Here is a 22,550-nt window from a genome sequence, read left to right on the forward strand (position 1 = left end):
TGTCCCCTCTTGTGGTTTCCAGCAAGGGGTGTTCAGAAGCACACTGCTTTCAACACGGAAGGCAGAACATAGCCACCATGGCTAGTAGCTGCTGAAAGCCTTACCCTCCATGAATTTGTTTAGTCCTCTTTTGAAGCCACCTGTCACTGTTCCTAGATGGACAGAGGAAGCAGTCGCCTCCAGGCAACTCAACATTGCTGCTGTTTACAGTGAGTGGCCTTCTTCACCACTGTGAACCCTGAAAAGACCTGATCCCTGTTTTCTGCCTGACCCGTTTCCACTCAGCCTGGGGCGGCATAGCTTCTGAAGACATAGGCTGCTCCTGCTGCTGAAGGAAGGGGCCTAGAATGCATTTCAAAGTTTAGAGAAATGTTAATATGGATGTTTTTGTTAACTTGCAAATGCGGATGTGAAATACTGCGTTTATGGAATGTAGTTTATATATTTATGACTGTGTTTGTTTTGATTTGTTGACTGCTTTTGTGAGCTGCTTTGAAATTATTTGGAAAAGGAGCGTGCAAGTAAATGTGATGATTTATCAGTAGCAATAGAGATGACTCCTGCGGACCTTTAAATTCTAGATTTAAACCACTTCTTCCTTTACAGACTTGCCACTGAACTATTTGTTTTTCCAACCCATCAGGGCTTCCCTCATCACCAAGAGCCATATTCTGTGTGGCCTGTATGCGAAGTCCCATACCTCCCAGAGGGGGCTATTTCTCCTGCGTTCAGCATCATGTTTCCTCTTTGTTACCCCATCGCTAAGACAAGTATAATCTCGTTTGCCATTGTGTTGCATAATGATTGCTTAAAGCAAGAAGAGTATAAGTCTTTAAATAAGCAAACTATGTATTTCAGAGGTGCAAGAAAATAGTAATAAAACCATCACCCTTAGCTGCTACCCCTCACCTATGGAATCACTATTCCACTGTCACTGAACAGAACTTCACACACACACATGGTGGTAAGTTGCGATTCCTGGCTTTTGGGGAGGGAGGGGTGTTGTTGCTGTTAAAATCAGAATATTATTACTAGTAATATTGTCATTATTAGTTAGAATTATTTTCTACCCTTCACCAGGGCATATTACCATATTTTTTTAAAAAATACAACATTAAAATAAATTAAAACAAAATGCAGAATACTGTAGGTCCTAAAACATATATCTCGAGTGTCAAAGCCCAGGGTAAAGAGGTGAATGTGCTTAAAACTGCATAAGAAAATTGCAAGAAGCAATTGCAAGAGTCTATAAATATCAGCTTGGCTTCCTAGCCAAGCCTCTGTCCCTCTTGGTACTAACTTCATCCCCATCTTTGATAAGCAGAGGGCTTGGGGAAGAGACATGCGCAAGAATGAGCATAAGGAACCATGGAAATGCTCACGGCTTTTCCCCTTCTGGAAGCTTTTCAGGGCATGTTTTTTTCTTCCCTGTTTCTATTCCTGTAATGGGGGCGGGGGGGGGGGGGCGGGAATCCCACATCTACCTTCTGTGATCTCAAAAGCACAAAGGGTTTGAGGAAGAAGCGCCAGGAGAATGCCACCACTTTCTTTTCTTAGTCAAGCTAGTGGATGAGTGAGAGCCTTTCTGAGTGTCCTGTGGGTCTCTCTTGCCAGAGGGCAATAGGCAGTTACCCATGGAAGGGAGGTAAGAGGCTGTGACATTGCATTAATATTACAATCATGTGCACAGTCGCACACAAGTACAGTTCTTAGCATAAGGAACAATCTTTTGGAAATTTGGATAAAGAAAAGCATTGATCTGGATCATGTACAACATCAAGCCAGGCTTGGGTATAGCAAGCCTCATGATTACATGCTCCCCTATTCTTCTCCCTCTCAGTTTTATTTATTTAGCACACAAATCCACACCTCACACTTTTTTCATTCAATTCCCAGGCCAGCTTACAAAATTTGAAAACACAACATTACAAACTAAAAGCATACCCTAAACATAAAATACACCAGCCAACAGATCAAATCAAATTAAGAGGCCTGATAAAGTAAAATAAAGAAGTATTTGCCTGGCACCAAAATGACATCAAAATATGTGCCGGGAGAATCTCCCCACTGAAAGCATTCCAGAATCTCTTTTCTCCATCTGGCCAATTAGCTACTTCAACTTCCATGCAAACCATAGTTCGTTGTTAAATTAGAACTAGCAGACTATGGGTTGCACTCGGCTACAGACCAGAACGGTAATGAATCTGAAATGTGATTTCCACACCTAGCTTGGATATAACGGCAGACTATGACACCAACCTGCATCAAACCATTGCACTGTATTACACCTGTACCAAGCCCATATGGGGTTCCAGATGTGCTGTCCTGCCCTGTTCCTCAGACCAAGCCTCTTGCCTGGCTTCTTCTTCCCACCTGACTGCTTCTCCCTTCAGCACCCAACTGTCACCTTCTCCCAGCATTCCAGGCCACCCTCTCTTCCCTTGAGATCACTGGGAAGGGCTGTTATCTCAGTGGCAGGGCATGTTCTTTGCCTGCAAAAGATATCCCTGATTCCTTGGTGGATTTGTTCTTCTTATCTTTCGCATGCATTAATATTAGGACTATGTGCATGCCAATCCCTGTTCCAGAGGGAGAAAAAGCAGGTGGGCAGGATGTATGAGGTGGCTGCTTCTTCCACGACCGACCCTCTATACAGCACAGCCTGGAAAGAGAGAGACGTTGTGTTCCGTACGTCAGGGGTGGACAGATTGTGGTATTTATTTGAGGGGTGTTTGGGGTTTGTTTAAATTAGAACCACAAGGTCCAACCAAAGCTGGTAGTAAAATAATGACTGATTGGATGAGGGCAATAATGATGATGATGATGATGATGATGATGATGATGTAGAGTGGTTCTTGATCTAGAGACTAGACTTCTGTTGATGCAGCCTAGAATAGCATTAGCTTCTTTTGCTGCACCATCACATTGTTAACTCATATTGTGGTCTACTAAGACTCCTAGATCCTGTTAACATATACAGCTGGTGAACCAAGTGTTCCCCGTCTTATATTGGTGCAGCTAGTTATTCCTACCTAAGCATAATACTTAATAATAAACAAGTATTATTTATACCCTGTGGGAGTTCAGAACTTAACTGGTTAAGTGTTCTGAACTGTGCGTCACTTTCCGACGTCAGCTTTAGAAGCTGGGAGGAGTCTGGGAGGAGACTGTATCTTGTTGTTGTTCTCTCTGTGTGTCTTGAGAGAGACGGACATGTTTTCGACATGGCTGCAAGCAGCGATGGGCTGAAATGTTTCAATAAACAACTGTAAATAGACGAATCTGTCTGTGTATGCTTGCATGGAGCAAGGGAGAAAAAGACTGTTTTTACACCGCTGTAAGCCACTCTGCTGAGCCGTGGCCAAAGAGACAGCAGACTTTGGTGCGCAGCTAGAAGGAAGCGTGCCGGACGCTGCAAATGACTGATTGAGATCGTAAAGCTGTCTGAGTACACGGCTCAACGATCAAGCTATCAAGATCGTTATCTCGCACAGGTTATGGAAGGTCAGTAACGCTCGTAAAACAGTCGGTGTGAGCTCCAGGAACGCTTTGAAGTCGGCACGGAAGCTAGCTGGAGGTTGGAAGCTGCATTCCTTGAGTCTAGCCTAATGCCGGGAAGCAGAGGGAGTTTTTGCCTGCTTCCGAGAGGCAAGATTGCTGCTGAGATACAGAGAGCTGGCTGGAGCTAAAAGCTGAGACGCAGCTGCTGTCGTTTCTCCACGGAAGGGTGAGGCAGAGAAGCTGTACCTGATCGTAAGTAAGCTTGGGCCCCCTTGGGAGAACGGGAAGAAAATGGCAGAGAGCCAAGATATGCCGGTGGAAAAGCTCACTTTAACAAGTTGGGCAACCTGGAGCAGAAGAGTCAGGGGTTGGTTCTTGGTCACTGGGCTTTGGGAAGGAAGCCAGTCAGAGCCAGCTGAAGCAGGCTGTGAATCTGCGGTGCCTGGAGATGGCAAGCAGAGAATGCAGAGAGAGCTGAATATGCTCAGAGCATGCGTTGATGCTTCACTGAGACCCCATTTAGAAGGTGTACAGACACCAGGGGCTGCCTGGAATGTGCTGCGAAGTTTGTGTGAAACTGCAGCAGGAGGCCAGGGCCCTGGAGAAGAAATGGAGAGCCCCAAGATGGCTGCGGCCCCAGTTCCCGGTACTTCAGTCTCAAGGAGCACTGTTGAGCAGATCGGGGGGGCGAAGAGTTCCAAAGGCAAGTTTAAGAAACTTTCCACTGTTGCTGAAGCGGAGAGCAACTTCAGCAGGGGCCAGGCTGGTGGGAGGTGCCGTTCCAGGAGAAGGGAGGCCAGGCCAGCTGGGAGGAGCCCCGGGCAGTGTTTTTCCACTGGAGTACAACGTCTGCATGGCAGTTGCCCCCACCGGAGCACAGAGCCGATGCAGGATGTTTGCAAGGACACTTCTCATGGGAATCAAGCGGGTTTCCATGGTAACAGGCCTGGGACGACAGGCAGGCGTGGAACTGAGCCAGGTGGTCGTGGTAAACAGCAGGAAGGGGCTTATCAAGTCTCTGCGAGTATGGCATTGTTCGAAGACGGCAGGATGGAAAGTTTTGAAATGGCCTTTGTTCTTGACTCAACAGCTAACCGCAACATGGTTCCAGAGACCCCTGCAGTCAAGATGTGGAATTGCACGGCATTTCCAAAAGAACAGGGACAAAAGACTTATAAGTTTGCTAATGCCTATTTTTCTGTTTTGCAGGAACAGATGGGTTTTTGTATCGTCCCAGAGGCGGATCATTGTTTGTTATCTGTGCCTTATTTGTTAAGTAAGGGGTTCAAAGTTTGTTTTGAAAATGATGTCTGCACAATCTCCAGAGGGGAGAGGGTACTTGCCGAGGTTAAGAAGGGGCAGAATGATCTTTTCATTCTTAAAACGTCTCTTGGGGGTGAGGGGAAGGTTGAGAGAGCACAGGCGCAGCGTGCTACAGTTCCCAACCAGCGTGCTACAGTTCCCGACCAGCGTGCTACAGTTCCCGCTCATGTGTCATGTGCTTGTGTTTGGCATGGGAGAACCATTCATGGTTCTGTAGAAGACTTGCAGGTTCTACCCGAGGTTTCCACAGGTTGTAAGATTCGAGATTGCAGAAGTGCCATTAACTGTGACACTTGCAAGCAAGCAAAGGTGAAAGGGTGCAGTTACCCAAAGGTGGAACGGGTAACCACTAAACCTTTTGAGCTGGTTCACATAGATTTGGCCAGTCCTGTCAAGGAACCAAGTCTGGGAGGGGCCAGGTTTCTGCTAACTTTTTTGGATGATTTTTCGCAGAGCACCTGGACCCACGGTCTCAAATCCAGGGACGATGCAGCACAGCTGATCAAGAGCTGGGTTGAGGGGGTGGAACAGAGATTCTCCACCAGGGTTCGAGCGATCGTCAGTGACAGAAATGATAGGTACACTGGTTCTGCTTTGCAGCAGTTCTTTCACAGAAGAGGGATACGTCACACAGTTACTTCACCCAGTAAGAGAGGGGTGGCGGAGCTAAGAAGTGAAGCTCTGGTTAAGGCTGGACAGGTGATGCTGAAAGACGCCAGGTTACCTCCAAAGTTTTGGCTGGAGGGAATCCGATGTGTGTCGTTCACCTGGAATCGTGTCTACAACTCACTGGTAGGTGACACACCGTACTCGTTGTTAAATGGCCGCAAACCCCAGGTTCACTTTCTGCGCAAGTTTGGATCTCCTGCGGTTGTCCCTGTGCCTAAGGCTTTGCAAGGGCCAGATGGAGCCAAAGTCCAGAAAATGATCTTCTGTGGGTATGAGCCAGACGCTCGTGCTTGGAGATTTGCTTATCCGTCAGGTGATCAGAGTAAGGTGCTGATCAGTAAACACGCTGATTTCCGTCAGGAGGATGTAAAGTCAAAGACTCCTGTCAGGCGTGATGTTCTTTCAGAATGTCTCTCTGACCCAGAAGACAGTTCTGATGAGGCAGAGGAAGAAGAGGCTGAGTCTGCTGATGACGACCAGGTCACTGACCAGGGTCAGGAGCAGGGTGGGGCGTCTCCACAAGTTGTTAGGAGAGGACAGCCCAAGAGTGAGCCTAGTTCTCCTGTAAGTGTAATGGAGAGGATTCGAAGACGCTTTAAGTCAGAGGGGGAAACCCGTGATGCAGAGGACACACCTGCTGGTGACAGTGAGCCAGAGGAAACACCAGAGTTTGTGCCTAGGCGATCCAGTCGCACAACCAAGGGTATTCCACCTGAGAGGTACCAGGCCACAGGTACATGGGTAAGTTTCGCACAGTGCGATTCTGAGAGTTGTGAGGTGATTCCACAGATGCCCAACAGGTACGCCAAGGTAGGGCGCAAGGCATTGGGGAAGGGATTGATCTCACAGGGTGTTGCTGAAGATGTTACACAGGTTTTGTCAGAAAGCGACGCAAGGGGGTGTGTGGGAGTTCAGAACTTAACTGGTTAAGTGTTCTGAACTGTGCGTCACTTTCCGACGTCAGCTTTAGAAGCTGGGAGGAGTCTGGGAGGAGACTGTATCTTGTTGTTGTTCTCTCTGTGTGTCTTGAGAGAGACGGACATGTTTTCGACATGGCTGCAAGCAGCGATGGGCTGAAATGTTTCAATAAACAACTGTAAATAGACGAATCTGTCTGTGTATGCTTGCATGGAGCAAGGGAGAAAAAGACTGTTTTTACACCGCTGTAAGCCACTCTGCTGAGCCGTGGCCAAAGAGACAGCAGACTTTGGTGCGCAGCTAGAAGGAAGCGTGCCGGACGCTGCAAATGACTGATTGAGATCGTAAAGCTGTCTGAGTACACGGCTCAACGATCAAGCTATCAAGATCGTTATCTCGCACATACCCCACCCATCTGGCTGGGTTTTCCCAGTTTGACGCTGGTTGGCTTCCAGCACATATCAAAGCATTTAATTAATTAGTGTTTGGATTTCTAATTCATTTCAATGAGTCTATTCCGAGTAGGACTAGCATCCGAGGCAACCGTGTGTTGTTGGTTTTTTTTTGTTTTGTTTTTTTGTTTGTGTGTGTGTGTGTGTGTGTGTGTGTGTGTGTGTCTTTCCCAAAGGTGTCTTTCCAGGCTATAAAGCGAGGCAGGAAACAGTTAAGCGGGGAGATGTGGAAAGGTGGGAGGGGGCACAGAGAGAGAGAGAGAGGAGGAGAAGGAGGAGGAAGAAAGAGTCGTCTTGTTAGTTTGTTCGCAACTTCAAAAACACAGCCCATTACTCAAGAAAAGAAACCCATGAATACCTGAGTGTCGGTGTGTAAGAGATACAGGGTGCGTGCTGGTGGGACGGCTCGGCTGGCTTTTGCCTCTCGCCTGCCTCTGCCCCCTTGCAGGCAGAATGAAAGGAGCACCCACCGATCCCACTTCCTGCTCTTCCCTTCCCGCCCACCTCCGTTGCCTCCTCCAGCTGGGATGGCGGGACAAGGGCACCGCGCGCATCCCGCTGGGCAGCCTTCGCGGGGATGTGCGCGCCTCCTGGTCGCCGAAGCAACGGGCTGCTTTGGCGAGGCCAGCCCAGTCGAGCAGGAGGCGGGTCTGCTGCCCAAGCCCGGAAGCAGCGAGACGGAGAAGAAGGCGCTGCCGCGATGCAGGCTGCAGGAGAGGCGGAAGTTTTGCTGCGAGCAGCCACTCGGGAGAGGCTGGAGAAGTTCGCGCAGCTGAGAGGTGGAAGGGCTGGGTTGGGGGACTCACTGCGCCCCGGAGGCGCTCAGGGCGCAGACCCAGGGGCCGGCTCCTCCCCTGGCGAGCAGCCTTCCCGCGAGTTACTGCGAAGGCCTCCCCTCCCGCAGTATCCCCTGCGTGCAAAGGAAGGACTGGCTCAGCCGGGAGGGCCAGGGCTGGGCCGCTCTCTGGTCTGCATGTGTAATGGTGCTGCAGGGCAGGTCCAAATGCAATGGAGCATGCTCAGCTCCAACTCCCTGCCTTTTCATTGCCCGCCTTGGCAGAAAATGCGCTCCGCACCCAGGTCCCCATTCTAAGAGGGTCCGGGACAACAGAGGGGAAATGTGGTGGTGGTGTTGTTTCCACCCAGGCTAGACTGAAACTTGCGCAGGAAAATAATGTCCTGCAGCTCTTGCTTCAAAGCTGACACACCCGTAGAACCTGCTCAGTCTCTCCCATTGCAGACCCTGCCAGCCTGGCAAAAAGAGACCCATTGATACCGGAAGTTAGGTGATCCCGTTACAAGGAGAAACTCTAAAAGTGAGAACGTGCGTGGTTTTGATATCTGCCATCTCGCTTTAAAGACAGCCAGCTTGCTACCCATCTCTTCCACCTGACGCTCATCTGATTGAGACTGCAGTTGTTTCATTCTCCAAAACAAGGCTTCAGTTCTTTAAAAAAAAATAAAAAAATAAAAATACCTTGCACACAAAATCCTCTTACCAAAATAGGTATTTTGAAGACTGTACATGCAGTTCAAATGTTTTTAGCGGCACAATGGAATGCATGTTTATACAGAAGTCCTAGCTCGTTCCATGAGCTTACTCCTGGGTAAATGTGCATAGGATTTCTGCCTAGTTGTGTCACTCTAGTTGTGTGCCATGCAACAGAGGAATGTGGAATGGCAGAGGTAATGCCTTCTTCCTTTCCGAGTGAGACAGAGCACAGACGATTAGTGAGAGGTACAGTGACTTGATAATTGAGGTCTCAAGGATTTTCTTTCTATTTAGCAGTGTGAGGCAGGAATGACATTGGAGTATGTTCTCATCCATGTCTTAATGGGGACATATTTTGACAATAATTCTACAGAATCCACAAACTTTTATCTGAGCCACACACCATAGCTCTCTCTATTTTGATGCCTGATAAGTGAAAATGGTTTTTCTGAGTGTATTTTCCTATAACATTGTGTTGAGTAAGTGCATCAATCTGCAGAGACTATGCAGGAATGTGATGCTTTAATATTGGTAAAGCAAGCATGTCAACGTATGGCCAGTAGTTGGAGAGAGACTAGGGAACCCATGAAAGTTGTTTTGAGCTTCCGAAAGAAAGTGTGTGGTATAGGTGCAATAATTGAACTAGCTAGAAATCTCAGATAGGGATTACTAAATAGCCGTAATTTGAAGGCAAGCACCAGATTTGATGGGGTACTGTTTTCGACAGGTTGGTCATCAAAGGAATAGAAATACTTCCTTGCCAGAGAGAAGCAGTCCTGTATCTTAGCTGCCGCATGTGCTTAGTCTTTGTTTTTAATCTTCTGGCATTTACAGCACAAGGGAGGAGTCAACACTCAAACCACAAATTCTCCTTGCTTGTCCCCTGATAAATACCAAGTTGTTTTGAAAACAAAAAAAGAAAATAAAACAAAAATAGTCAGCTAGGAGAGGATAAACTAGCTCTTTCCCTCAGGCAAGGAGCTATATCTAGTCCTTTCTTATTCCAGGGCTCTTTCTTATTCTTGGGAAGACCAGGGAAGACAAAGGATGAAGTGTGTCAGAATTTTAAGTGACTCTAGGTTTCCTTGCCTTTGGGAATAGTTGTGGAAGGGAGCCCTTTAGGTTATTAAGCAAACATAAAATTGAGCCTGGTGTTTAGGATTCCTTCTTTTCTCTTATATCAATGGGGGTAGGCAACTGCCCCCATTCCCCTTCTTCAAATTTCTCTTCACAAATCCCCGATATGTTATTGTTTTCCAAAACTAATTAGTGAATGGTTGATTTTAATCACTCACATTTTATTTGCAGAACGAACTTCAGCAGTTGTAGTTATCAGATCTGTGTAGACATTTAAAAATAAAAATAAAATATTTTTCCTCCCTGCCACACCCAGTTTAATGCAAAAAGTAATAACTACTCCAACTAAACCACATACTGTACTTTCACAGAGCCACTTCTCGGCCTCCATTGCATTTTCATAAAAACCCTATAAGATGTTCTCCATTTTCATAAAAACCCTATAAGATGTTCTTGAAGCTCCGTCACAGGCACCCCGCCATAGTCGCTCTAGCCGTCTGATGTCCTGCTTCATTTTCCGGAGCTCCTCGGTAAACCAGGGAGCCCGGTTTCTGCGGGGTCGCAGAGGGCGCTTAGGTGCGATCTCATTGATGGCTGCCAGGAGCTGGGTATTCCAGCCCTCAACAAGCTCAGTCAATGAGTCGCCAGGGGGAGAAAGGTCCCGCAAGGCTTGACGGAATCTATCAGGGTCCATCAGCTTCTGCGGGCGAGCCCAAATCGGCTCGCCACCTAAGAAGGGTGGGGGTGGAACGTCAATCCTGGCTTTCAGAGCGTAGTGATCAGACCGTGGCACCTTCATCGAAGGAAACATGATCACATCTATACCGACGGCAAAGATCAAATCCAGCGTGTGGCCTGCTTGATGTGTGGGGCCCGAAACAAACTGGGAGAGCCCTAATGTCGCTATGGAAGACACCAGGTCCAGAGCCTGTGAGGAGGGAGTGGCATCAGCATGGATGTTGAAGTCCCCCAATACTAATAGGTTAGGGAACTCCAAGGCCCAGCCGGCCACCGCCTCCAGCAGGCCTGAGAGGGTGGCTGCTGGTGCGCTAGGTGGCCGGTACACCAGCCAGACAGCCAAGCTCACCTCGGAGTCCCACACTAGGCCAACACATTCAATGTCGGGATCGATGGCGATGGTAGAGCCCTGAAAGAACAATCTTCCCGGATTAATAATGCCACCCCTCCCCCCGGCCCACAGTCCGCGACTGGTGGAGGACGGAGAAACCTGGGGGCGCCATCTCTCGTAAGGTAACAGTATCCCCTTCGCGCACCCAGGTCTCCGTCACACAAGCCAGGTCGACCCCCTGCGAGGTAAAAAAATCTCGCAGGGTGGCGGTTTTGTTGCCTATAGACCTGGCATTGCACAACACCAGTGACGGAGGTGAGTAATCCTTGCTCACCCTACCCTCGTCTCTCGGGATGGGGCGCAGATTGGAAGGGGTACGAGCATATCCATATCTCGATCCCCTTCGCCTATGACATCTGCCCCCACCGCCATACCTCCCTCACCCCTCCACACTAGGAATCCCAAGCCTCATACTTGCCTCCATTTACAAAATATAAAAGCAAGCAAACAATAAACAATTACACCAAAACAAAACCAATCCCCACCCCACTCAACAACCATCCCACCCCAACCCAAAATAAAACAAAACAAAATAAAAATACATGGATAAAAACCACCGTTTATGGTGGTACAACAAAGCAAAAAGTAAAAACACTTTTAAAACACTTTTAAATATATAAAAACATTTTAAACATTTGCTGCAGCAGCACCAGTGTCCTTAAAGTTGTGGCGGTGGTGAGTGTGGGCCCCGCTCCCCGGGCCTGGTAGAGAATGGGCTTGCAGGGGGAAGAGCCCTCCCCACAAACTCAGGGCAGAGCAGCAGCAGCAACGTCCTGAGGCCTCCTTGGAGCCTTATATGCTGAGGTGGAGTATGGGGCCCGCCCCCAGGCCCAAGGTGGAGAATGGGCTTGCAGGGGGAAGAGCCCTCCCCACAAACTCACCGGCAAAGCGGCAGCAGCAATGTCCCGAGGCCTCCTTGGAGCCTTATATGCTGAGGTGGAATATGGGGCCCGCCCCCAGGCCCAAGGTGGAGAATGGGCTTGCAGGGGGAAGAGCCCTCCCCACAAACTCACCGGCAAAGCGGCAGCAGCAATGTCCCGAGGCCTCCTTGGAGCCTTATATGCTGAGGTGGAATATGGGGCCCGCCCCCAGGCCCAAGGTGGAGAATGGGCTTGCAGGGGGAAGAGCCCTCCCCACAAACTCACCGGCAAAGCGGCAGCTTGTGCTGGGCATTGTAATATCACCTGATTCTGTATGCAGAGCTACTGACTTGTAGTACCAAAAAGCATAGATCATAGAGTTGGAAGGGACCCTGAGGATCATCTAGTCCAACCCCCTGCAATATGTAAGCATCCCATATGGGGATTGAACCTGCAGTCTCAGCACCACACTCTAACCAACTGAGCTATCCAGATTACAGATGAAGCTATGTTGGTTCGTAAACCTTCAAAATCCACAGTCAGATAATGCCCCCCGCTCCCACTGGTTCTGGGGCTCTTCCAATTCCTCTGAGCCAATTTCTGTGGGTGGTGTTAGGAGAAGAGGCGGGAAAGCCCATTGCACAAGAAGAAACCCTTGGGTAACTGCTTCCCAATAGCTTTATTAGGACCTGGAGCGAGTCTCAAGAGCCAGGTAAAGAAGCCTGAGGGGAACACATTTGTGCACGCACCCCGGCAGGTGTGAGATTCTCCATCCCTGGTTTAGCTAGAAAGGTAAGGAATGGGAGCCAAGCCTCAGAGTCTATTAGGGAGAGGATCGTTTTAAAGTGCTTCAGCGCTCTTGGCAATTGTAGCTCCTGTAATAAAATGTTCTTATCTTCAAACAGGTGAAACGGTCCAGTCTGGAACATTTTGGGATATTGTTGTAATAACAGCAGTTGACAAGAAACAAGAAATAGCTTACCAGCAACAATTATCCCAAAAGCTGAAAAGAAAGGAACTCCCGCTCGGTGTTCATTACCATGTTTTCGTGGATCCTCCTGGACCAAAAATTGGTGGGTTCTGATCGCATTTCCTGGGAATGTGACAACATGACAGATAAGCTCTTTGTAGCAAAGTTAAAAGCATAACCCTAGCTCAAATAAGCACTATCATTTTCTTCCATTAAAACTCATAGGACATAACCTTGCTTAAGTTTAATAACAATAATTTGATCTTGTACCTTGCCCCCACTGCCATAAGAGCCCAGCATGGCTCAACAGTATATTTTGCTTAACTTTGGCAGGCTCGTGCCTCAAGTTTGGAAGGCTAACTTTCCAGTCATCTGATGAGCAGAAACCGAGCCAGTTTGTGGTTTAAATATTCAGCATAATTTGATTAATTTTCAGACAGATAAAAAGGTTCTCCTTCGGGTGCATATTATGACAGCTGTATCTCTTTCACTGAAAGATTTCCAGAATGCCATTAGAAGCTGAATTATATTAATTAAACCTCCAAAAATATGTTCAAATACTATTATTAAGCTTCTTTTGATTCAAGTGTGCAACTCCCATCTGTATTAATGAGACGGATGTTCTTTTGGACGACATGACAGTTGAATAGATTCATTAAGGTCTATCCTAGTTTAGGTATTATCATCTGTGTGTTCTCATCATGTATTATGGTGTATAAGACGCCAAGGCTATTTCTACAGGTAGAAACTGGACAAAGGGTTGGAGTACTTAGCTAGCAACCCAGCTAGCAATCAGTGTTGCATTTAATTCCACCTTATGAAATAAGAACCCACATCTATCTTACTCTGGGCCAGAGGCAGTATGGTTCTCAATACCTGTTGCTAGGAACTTAAGGAGGAGACAGTGCTCTTGTGGTAAAGTCCTGCTTGCAGGCTTCTCATAGGCATTTCTTTGGCCACCGCGAGAACAAGGTGCTGGACTAAATATTCTATTGGCAGCAGGCTTTTCTCCTGTATTAGCAAAAGTGTCCTATATATGCTTTATACTGTTCAACCAAGTCTGTTTTTAGAGTTAACAGAGAGGTCACAGTCCACTGAGTCACTTTGCAGCCAACCAAGGTTTCACTATGGCTAACTCTAGAAGGGTAAAGAGCTCAGGCTTGCTGGGAGTCCAGATTTTAGTCATAATAAAAGTTGTGTCTGTTTGAGAAGTATGTTAATGATCATTTTAGTCTTGGATAAATATTACTGCATCAGGTGTACCTTCAGACTGATTATGAAACCGATCTGTGGAGTTAAATATTCTATCCAGTCAGTCATCAACTTTTTTGTCCTATTCATTGGGCTTGACAACTTTGAGGTAAATTTTCAATATAAAATTTTCATTACCCAAGTCACTATAAAGTAAAACAAAAATCAACATAAATGTGTTGTATTTATGTCAGTGAGGTAGAAATAAAAATAGACTAATTGTGTATTAGCGAAAGCAGTCTTGAAGCAGAAACCTGTTGTTTTCTTCTTTATATGTAAATATATTTATTTTATCACATTTATTGAATCCCACTCTTTCTTCAAATTGCTCAGGACAGTTCATGGGAACTCTTATTCTGTCTTTACTGTAACTCTGTGAGGTAAGTTAGACAGAGAGATGGTGAACTGGTCCAACATCACCCAGTGAGCTTTAAGGGGATTTGAACTGACATAAATTTCAAAAGAAAGATATTTCTCTCCATCCTATTATGTGAGCCCAGTTAAGTGATCTCAGACTAGAAGTGAGCGAACTGAATACTCAAGGCATATTGATTGCCTCTTCTTGTTATTTCTAAATTGAAGTATGTGTTGAAATGTTTTGTAGGAAACGGTGGATCAACGCTTCATGTCCTTCAGTGCTTAGAAGAACGTTATGGTGATAAATGGGATTCTTTTACCGTCATATTAATTCATTCTGGTAATCTGTTCCTTTAAATTACACTTCTCTTGCATTATGTAGGGTGTTTTTCTTCCTTGAAGAAAAGATAGCAGTGAAGATGAATAGGGGTTTTCCCCACTACAAAATTAAACTCAAATTGGATTGGCTTATTTAGGTCAAATCATCTGAATCATCATCTGCTGCAAATACCTTACGCAGGAGAAGAGAAGGAATATATAACAGCCAGTGCCAGCATCCAATAAAATCTCACTCCCCTATCACTCCCCTAAAGTTGAAGAGGGCAGGGTGTAACTTCCTTATGGTACATAGCACTGGATTCAGAAATCTGGTGCAATCCTGTGTGTGGTGAGTTTTCAGTGCACCAGAAAGTAATAACCACATTACTAGACTGTCCATTAACATGTTATGGGTTGTATGCTTAATAGTATATACTTGGTTATGGGATTATCTTCTATCTGGGCATACAGATAAACATGCATGTTGACAATTACTTTCTCAATATACAGTTAGTTTGGATGTCATACTATAACTTGTTTTCAACCATGGGTTGATTGTGAATGTGCCTCCTGCCCTCCATGCAGCTTCGCCACCTCAATGGATGTAGCGCACAGCACAAACACGCCGCTATATGGCTTGTGTTGTGTGAACACAAATGGTGGTTTTTGTTTTAGTTTATAGCCAACAAATCAGAATTAAGTCAATGTTTGTGGAAGTCCTTATTTTAAAAGTGGCAAGCTTTAAAGTTCTTCAGAATTCTTCATCAGGCAAAATGTTCTGCAAAAAGTAGTTTGAAGGTAGTGTACGGAAATTAGGCTGAATGTTGTAGTCGTTAGGTCAGCTTGAAGACCCTGTCCCAAGATGGATGCAGGCTAAAGAAGGCCCTCCTAATTGCTATAGATACCAGGTTACACATATAAGAGTCTGCTATAAAGAAGCAATGGCTACTCCCCATTTTTGAGAAAAGAAAAGTCTGGTTCAGGCTTCCTCAACCTCAGCCCTCCAGATGTTTTGAGACTACAATTACCATCATCCCTGACCACTTTGTCCTGCTAGCTAGGGATCATGGGAGTTGTAGGCCAAAAACATCTGGAGGGCCGAGGTTAAGGAAGCCTGATCTAGTTTATACATCACATCTAAGATTGGGGAGCCAGTTGCTTTCATACAGTATAAGGTGAATGTGTCAGTCATAATTTAAATAGCAATTTCAGCTTTCATTTCCCTGTTTAATAAAACATGTTTTGTAAATGTTGTAACCTGGTCTGAGCCCTTGGGGGAATATAAAATTATATATCTAAATAAATAAATTCCCCCCTGCATTGCATGGCTTTCTGCTTCAGATTTAATGAATTCTGTAATGGTTGTTCTTAACAAGCGATGGTGTTTTTGTTGTGGAGGTGGGTATGATTAACAAAATCAGTCCTCCTGGCAAACTGGGAATATCCCTTCACTCACACAGTTTAGTACATTCTGCAAGAAGAGGCAGTTGATCCCTCTTAACTGACATTCTTAACTGAACATAACGGAACACCCACTGAAGGGAGGGGCTGATTCCAGAGCAAAACACACAAGCCCTGCCCACCAGATACCCAGCACTCTACTATTCAAATTAGGCCCCAGTGTTTTTCTTAAAAGTTTTCACAGGACTACACCATCAATCACACACACAAAAATGGTTAGGTGGAATGTTATATAACTTATGAAATCCTTTAAATTATGTGTATCTGCATGAACACCTGTGTGCATATTGTAAAAGTTACTTTTATTTATTTATTTTTTAAGGTGGCTACAGTCAACGTTTACCAAATGCGAGTGCTCTGGGGAAAATCTTCACAGCTTTGCCTTTTGGGGACCCGGTTTATCAAATGCTGGATTTAAAATTGGCTATGTACATTGATTTCCCCCTCCATATGAATCCAGGCATCCTGATTACTTGTGCCGATGATATTGAACTTTATAGTACTGGAGCAACAGAATTCATAAGGTTTGATCAGCCCGGGTTTACTGCATTAGCCCATCCTTCCAGTTTGACCATTGGTACGACTCACGGTGTGTTTGTGTTGGAGCCAGCATCACTTTTGACAGAAAAGGGACAGCTCGAATACAGATCTTGCCACTGTTTCCTGCATAAGCCTAGCATTGCAAGGATGCGTCAGTCTGGAGCAGTGTGTGAAAGAGGTCATTGTCCAGCATCTTCTCCTGGAGGACAGGGAAACTCCAATGTCATTTCTGAGTGCGTGTACACAGATAGCTTATTTTACATTGATCACACCACTGCAAAACTACTTCTGGCCTTTTATAAACAGATGGGCGTGTTGTGCTGTGAAATAGATGCCTATGGCGACTTTCTCCAGGCATTAGGGCCCGGAGCAACACCAAATTATGCAAGAAACATGGAAAACGTCACAAAAGAAGAGTCGGGCCTAGTGGAAATAAGGGAGAAAATATTTGAACTTCTAAAAGGATTGCCACTCAATGTTGTACTCTTAAATAACTCCAAATTCTATCACATTGGGACGACTTGCGAATATTTGTTTCATTTCACGTCTGATAGGAAGTTGAAATCAGAAATGGGGTTGATGCCAAATGTTTTTAGCATCTGTCCAGACAGCGTGGAGGACACTGGGAAATCGGCATGTATCATTCACAGTATACTCGGTCCAAGGTGTTCTGTTTCACCTGGCTCAGTAGTTGAATATTCTTGGCTGGGACCAGAGGTTTCAGTGGGAACAAACAGCATCATCAGTGGCTGTTATATTGATACAAAAGCAGACATACCTCCAAACACTTTCATAGCTACACTAAGCGTGAGGATTGATGGAGAAGTAATGTATGTGAGCATGGCGTTTGGTACAGAAGACAACTTGAAAAAGAAAGTGACAGATTTGGCAGATACTCACTTAATCAATTTTTTGGGAATCAGCCTTGGACAGTGCTTAGAGCTCTGGGGCCTGAGAATTTCGGACGAGCTCTTTTCTGGTGATGAGACCTGTCGAGGGTTATGGACAGCTCGGCTTTTCCCTATTTGCTCCACTTTAAGTGATTCACTGAGAGTGTCTTTAGGGATTTTAAACTCTGCGCAGAACACGTTGCCTTTTAAATTGAATGGTTTTAAGCTCTTGTCTGTTGAGGAAATGCTTCGCCATAAAGATGTAGAAGACATGCTGAGGTTCAGGCATCAGCTCTATGAAGAAATCAGTCTGCAGAAACTGAAAAGGGAATCTGATTTGTGAAAAGTATATGGAAGTGTTAACATTTCCCCCCGTTCTTTAATTTGAAGAGGATTGATTGCTTTCAAGCTTGCAGAAACCCAGAAGCAAGCAGCACACACATTTTTCCTCCGTCTGTCTTTCATTGAAGTAGAAATAATGAAACTGCATTAACAGTGTTATTGTAGCATAACATTAATAATGCAAAAAAATGCAGATAAACTATTCTTTTGATGAAAAAATTAATGAAATATTTCACATCTATGAAAACACAAAGAGGCAAATAGCTGTCCATTATTATTATTATGTTTTTGGTTTTTATTAATTCAAGTGGGGAACAGAACTTATTAATTAGAAGTTTTAAGTGGTTTTCAATCAAACTTTTTCAAAGAAGGATATTACCTCTTGCAACACTTTACCTTTTCTCGGGCTGGTTTGTTTTAAGTGGAGAAAACAATTGTGCATTTGATCATGTCTGTATAATCTTCATCCCTTTTGCTTGCATTTAGTCTTGATTCAGATTTGCCGTGGCCAATGACTAGCACAATAAAGTTATTTGGATGGGATTGGAGAATCTTCATTGAGCAAACACTGAGACATCAGAATGACAGCTGGTGTGCAAGTTCACAGTACCATTCCACATTTTGTATGTGAACTCTTAACACTACCATCCCTATTTTTCAAATATATGTGGCTGTGGCTTCATTATTATCTTTTAGGCACAAGCTGTGCATTACAGTCCTAAGCAAGTTTACTTAGAAGTAAGCTCCACTGAGTTCTGTAGGATCCAGTGTTCAGGATTACAGACTGATCCACTAAAGTATTTGGCTTCAATTACGGTTGGCTTTTAATATATTGTTATGTTTATATGCTGCCTTTTTATTTCTGTCTTTTATGTTCTTGGTTAGTTTTTTTGTTCTGTTATGATTTTAAAACATCTTTGTAAACTGCCTTGAACTTCTATCTGATGCGAAAGAAGGATATGAATAAAACAAAAAATGAAATTGCTCCATAACCAAAGGAAAGTTACTGTATTTTTTGCTCTATAAGACTCACTTTTTCCCTCCTGAAAAGTAAGGGGAAATGTGTGTGTGTCTTATGGAGCAAATGCAGGCTGCACAGCTATCACAGAAGCCAGAACAGCAAGAGGGATCGCTGCGCAGCGATCCCTCTTGCTGTTCTGCCTTCTGAGATTCAGAATATTTTTTTTCTTGTTTTCCTCCTCCAAAAACTAGGTGCATCTTGTGGTCTGATGCAACTTATAGAGCAAAAAATACAGTATGTGGGATTTGGTGTGGTTTTGTCTGTGCAGCTTTCTTCTATTGAACTTTCCTACAAGTGAATTCTGAAAAAAAGTGCAGTCACAAAGGCTAAGCAGCGACTTGTTACATTGTGACCTTAGCCAACTAGTAGATTATTTACATACCATATTTTTCGCCCCATAGGACGCACCAAGTTTTTTGGGGGGGAAATAAAGAAAAAAAAAAATTATTCCCCCCCAGGCGCTTGTGGGGCCGGCAGCAGGGAGAAGCGCTCTTCGCCCCGCAGCCAGCCTGCAGACCAGGTCCGGGGACAGAGGGAGGACGCGCTGCGCCTCCCAACTGTCCCTGGAGCTTGCGGGGCAGGCGGCGGGCAGAAGCGCTCTTCTCCCCGCCGCCCGCCTGCAGATCAAGTCCGGGGACAGAGGGAGGACACGCTGCGCCTCCCAACTGTCCCCGGAGCTTGCGGGGCAGGCGGCGGGCAGAAGCGCTCTTCTCCCCGCCGCCCGCCTGCAGATCAGGTCCGGGGACAGAGGGAGGAGGCGCTGCTCCTCCCAGCTGTCCCCGGAGCTTGCGGGGCTGGCAGCCCGGAGAAGCATGCGTCTCCCCGCCGTCAGCCTCCAAACCACATCGGGAGACAGCGGGATGGCGGCGTTCCGCCTCCCCGCTGTCCCCCGACCTTGTGGGACTGGCGCTGCGGCTCTCCTGAAGCCTGGAGAGCGAGAGGGGTCGGTGCGCACCGACCCCTCTCGCTCTCCAGGCTTCAGCGAAAGCCTGCATTCGCCCCATAGGACGCACACGCATTTCCCCTTCATTTTTGGAGGGGGAAAAGTGCGTCCTATAGGGCGAAAAATACGGTACTCAAAATACTACAGGTGAGTATTCTCGGGTCGCAATCAAACATCTTTACATAGAAGTAAGTCCTGGATTTTATATCCAGGTGAGTGAGTTTAGAATGGGATGCTTTGTGTACAGATTTTGGGAACCACTGGCTTAGTTAATTGTCTGCAACCATTTTTAAGGAAACTGTTGCCAGTAATTCTGCCTTTTCACTCTCATTCATCTGCCTGAATGTAGTCCCCTGTGAATAATCAGGGATGTTGCCAGTCAGCTGTTGAGGGAAAGGCTAAATCCAGCCTCCTTCTGGAAAAGCCAGTTGGCACTATTTGCCAGTTTTCTGGCTGGAGTTTTGCACAGCCAGTCCATACAACTAGATTAGGCTTAGAATCACACATGCAGCACCTGTCTGCATATGCAGTTCCTCATCAGGTACATATGCTCCCTAGCTAGATGGGGGTCATTTGCTTGTAAGACTTTCCTTTTGGCTACTTTTTCAGGCTAAAAGAGAAGCAATCTAGTTATAGATGCGCACATATGCTTTACCTTGGTAGATCTAACAATGAGACTCATAAACCAAATCCCTTTTCCATTATTACAAAATTTCTGTTTCTTGTAATCATCCAAAGCTTTTTTCATTCCAGCCGTCTTTCATGCAAATACTCATTCAACAGCTTTAACTACAAGATTGACACATGCTTTATAGAACCGGAATATTAAATACAGCATTTGGATTCAAGGAATTCAAACTATTTCATCCTTTTTGTATTACTGTATCAGGAAAATAAGTGTTTACTATGCATAACAAGTAAATGTCTGATAGAAATAGTAGACGTACGAAACGCATGCAATTCAAGTAAAAATTTTAATGTAACCTTTTCATATACAGTTTTTGCAAGTACTGTACCCCGAGCTCCGCCCTGCACCTTTCAGTTTTGGAATTAATTGCATCAGAAAGCAATTTTTGCATCCTTCCAGGTATTGTGTGGGGCAGTGGGAGAGGGAAAGAGAGATCATTTCTTTCTGCTGGACCTTCAAAGCTTTTCATCTGCATGACTCCGTTTGATTTGTGGAAAGCTGCAAACATGTGAATGTTGGAATAGGAATAGGCTGGCTCAGGTACTGGAAAACTGTAGGTCGTATGAGCTTGTGTCCAGAATAATCTGGGGCCATTTTTGTGTAATTTGCAATATTTCATATCAACTCTAGATTAACTCCATCCTGTCAGGAGCGCCCCTTTCCTGCTGGCTAACTGATTGGTACCAACACGAAAACACTTCATCCAGCTCAAGTGCACTATGAAGCAAAATAGCAGTGTGAGTGGTATACAGTGGTACCTCGGGTTAAGAACTTAATTCGTTCTGGAGGTCAGTTTCAGGTTAAGAACAGACCTACAGAACGAATTAAGTTCTTAACCTGAAACTGTTCTTAACCTGAAGCACCCACTTTAGCTAATGGGGCCTCCCACTGCCGCTGCACAATTTCTGTTCTCATCCTGAAGCAAAGTTCTTAACCCGAGGTACTATTTCTGGGTTAGCGGAGTCAGTAACCTGAAGCGTATGTAACCCGAGGTACCACTGTAATGGAGAAAGGCAATATGTCATCACCACGTGGTGTGGTTCTGGCACTTCAGGGTATGGGTATGGGCATTTACAGGCAATCTACAGTGCTGGGGTTACATTGAAAAAATATATGCTAGTCATCAACTGGAAATCCCCAGTACTCCATCAAAGAGTATCCCTTCCCATGTCTCTGCTGCAAGATTCATGGTCTCCCATCTGCCAGGAATGCCTGAACAATGAAGACCATTTCTATCCCACATAGCAAAACAAAAAGAAAAAACCACCCTCCCTTCATTTTTCATATGTATTATCAGCAAAGACAGGCTCACCCCAACCAAAAAAAACCCCTATGGATCGTATGGAACTCCCTTCTAACCTGCACGTTCATTCTTGTGATGAAAATCCTTTTTTTGTGCTTGCTCACATGTGCGTGAAGGGAGAGAGCCAGCTTTTCCTTTCTGCTATCAAATCTTCTAGACGACAAGTCCTGGAGGCCTGTTTTGCTGTCTGTTTAGCCCCACGCTGTGCATAGTAAAGTCTTGACGCCGAGAAACAGGGCGAGGAAGCAGAGCAATCTGTTCTTTTCGACCACCTGTATAAATGCTCTCGGCATAGATGTGCAGAGCAAAAAAATAAGCAATAAAAATGCATTTTGCATATCCTAGAAGCATTGGAAAGTTGAGAAGGAGAAGATGAGAGAACTAATCAAACAAGCAGGTCCAAAGGAGCCTATCAGCAGTTGCAGGCTGAGGCCTTTCCCAATGTTTTCTTTGGGCCTGAGAAAATTCCTGCTACACTGTGGGAACCTTAGTGACTTCACAGAGGTTAAGAAAGACGTGTCCTTTCTTAATGCTTGTTAAAAGCATGGTGTGTTTTGTATTCAGCCCTTATTTGGGTCATTTCGAACTGTATTTGGAAAAGCCGAATGTAAATAGTGTAATAAGTATAATAAAATATATTGGCAAACATGCAGAGAGATACTTGCCAGCTTCATTTCGTAAACCTTTTGGCAACTCCTGCTGAAAACCCCCATAATAACTGCAAATTGTCTTTTCCCTGAGAAAACAAAGGATGGTTATTTTGATATATATATAGTTTCTGAGAGCAGAACATATTTCCCTACAATAGAGAATCATTTTTTGTTTTAGGAACATAGGAAGCTGTCTTATACTGAGGCACACAATTGGTCCCTCTGGGGCCAGTATTGAGTACACTGGACCCTTTGGATTGGAACAGCTAGTGACCAGTTGCTAATACCTGCTTTTGGAAAAGGTGGTGTAAAGGGCTGTGGTGGGACAGATGCGGGTATTCTTGGAGGACACAGGTTATTTAGATCCATTCCAGTCTGGCTTCAGGCCTGATCAT

The 22,550-nt window shown here is 45.3% G+C and overlaps 2 protein-coding genes across 12 annotated transcripts in view; one reads left to right on the forward strand and one right to left on the reverse strand.

The window, feature by feature from the left end:
• The window catches only part of LRRIQ3 (leucine rich repeats and IQ motif containing 3), a 54,449-nt gene extending 41,937 nt beyond the window's left edge, over positions 1–12,512 (reverse strand). For 2 of the 9 annotated variants that reach the window (XR_014157659.1, XM_081866545.1), the window contains exon 1: positions 2,225–2,347. The gene's annotated coding sequence lies outside the window, so the exon portion shown is untranslated. Of the gene's footprint in view, positions 1–909; positions 933–2,224; positions 2,394–7,221; positions 7,257–9,650; positions 9,674–12,403 lie in introns of those variants that run through there. The other 7 variants (XM_081866546.1, XM_081866550.1, XM_081866542.1 and 4 more) reach the window with 7 other exon arrangements.
• FPGT (fucose-1-phosphate guanylyltransferase) lies at positions 2,446–18,556 on the forward strand. 3 transcript variants are annotated; one of them, XM_081866553.1, is made up of 4 exons: positions 2,446–2,603; positions 12,327–12,494; positions 14,247–14,339; positions 16,101–18,556. In XM_081866553.1, the coding sequence occupies exons 1-4, from the start codon at positions 2,564–2,566 to the stop codon at positions 17,549–17,551; spliced, it is 1,752 nt and encodes a 583-aa protein (XP_081722679.1). In that variant the 5' UTR covers positions 2,446–2,563; the 3' UTR covers positions 17,552–18,556. The 3 variants fall into 3 exon arrangements, with proteins under 3 accessions (XP_081722679.1, XP_081722678.1, XP_081722680.1); XM_081866552.1 differs by lacking the exon at positions 2,446–2,603 and adding an exon at positions 7,380–7,642; XM_081866554.1 differs by lacking the exons at positions 2,446–2,603; positions 12,327–12,494 and adding an exon at positions 7,380–7,642.
• The last annotated feature ends 3,994 nt before the right edge of the window (positions 18,557–22,550 follow it).

The sequence above is a fragment of the Podarcis erhardii genome (assembly GCF_964252035.2).
Source record: "Podarcis erhardii genome assembly, chromosome: 6".
Lineage (NCBI taxonomy): Eukaryota > Metazoa > Chordata > Lepidosauria > Squamata > Lacertidae > Podarcis > Podarcis erhardii.

Coding starts and splice junctions, on each gene's coding strand:
- FPGT (XM_081866552.1), top strand. CDS start 7,441: ATGTGCGCGCCTCCTGGTCGCCGAAGCAACGGGCTGCTTTGGCGAGGC. Junction 12,495..14,246: donor TCCTCCTGGACCAAAAATTG/GTGGGTTCTGAT, acceptor AATGTTTTGTAG/GAAACGGTGGATCAACGCTT. Junction 14,340..16,100: donor CGTCATATTAATTCATTCTG/GTAATCTGTTCC, acceptor TTATTTTTTAAG/GTGGCTACAGTCAACGTTTA.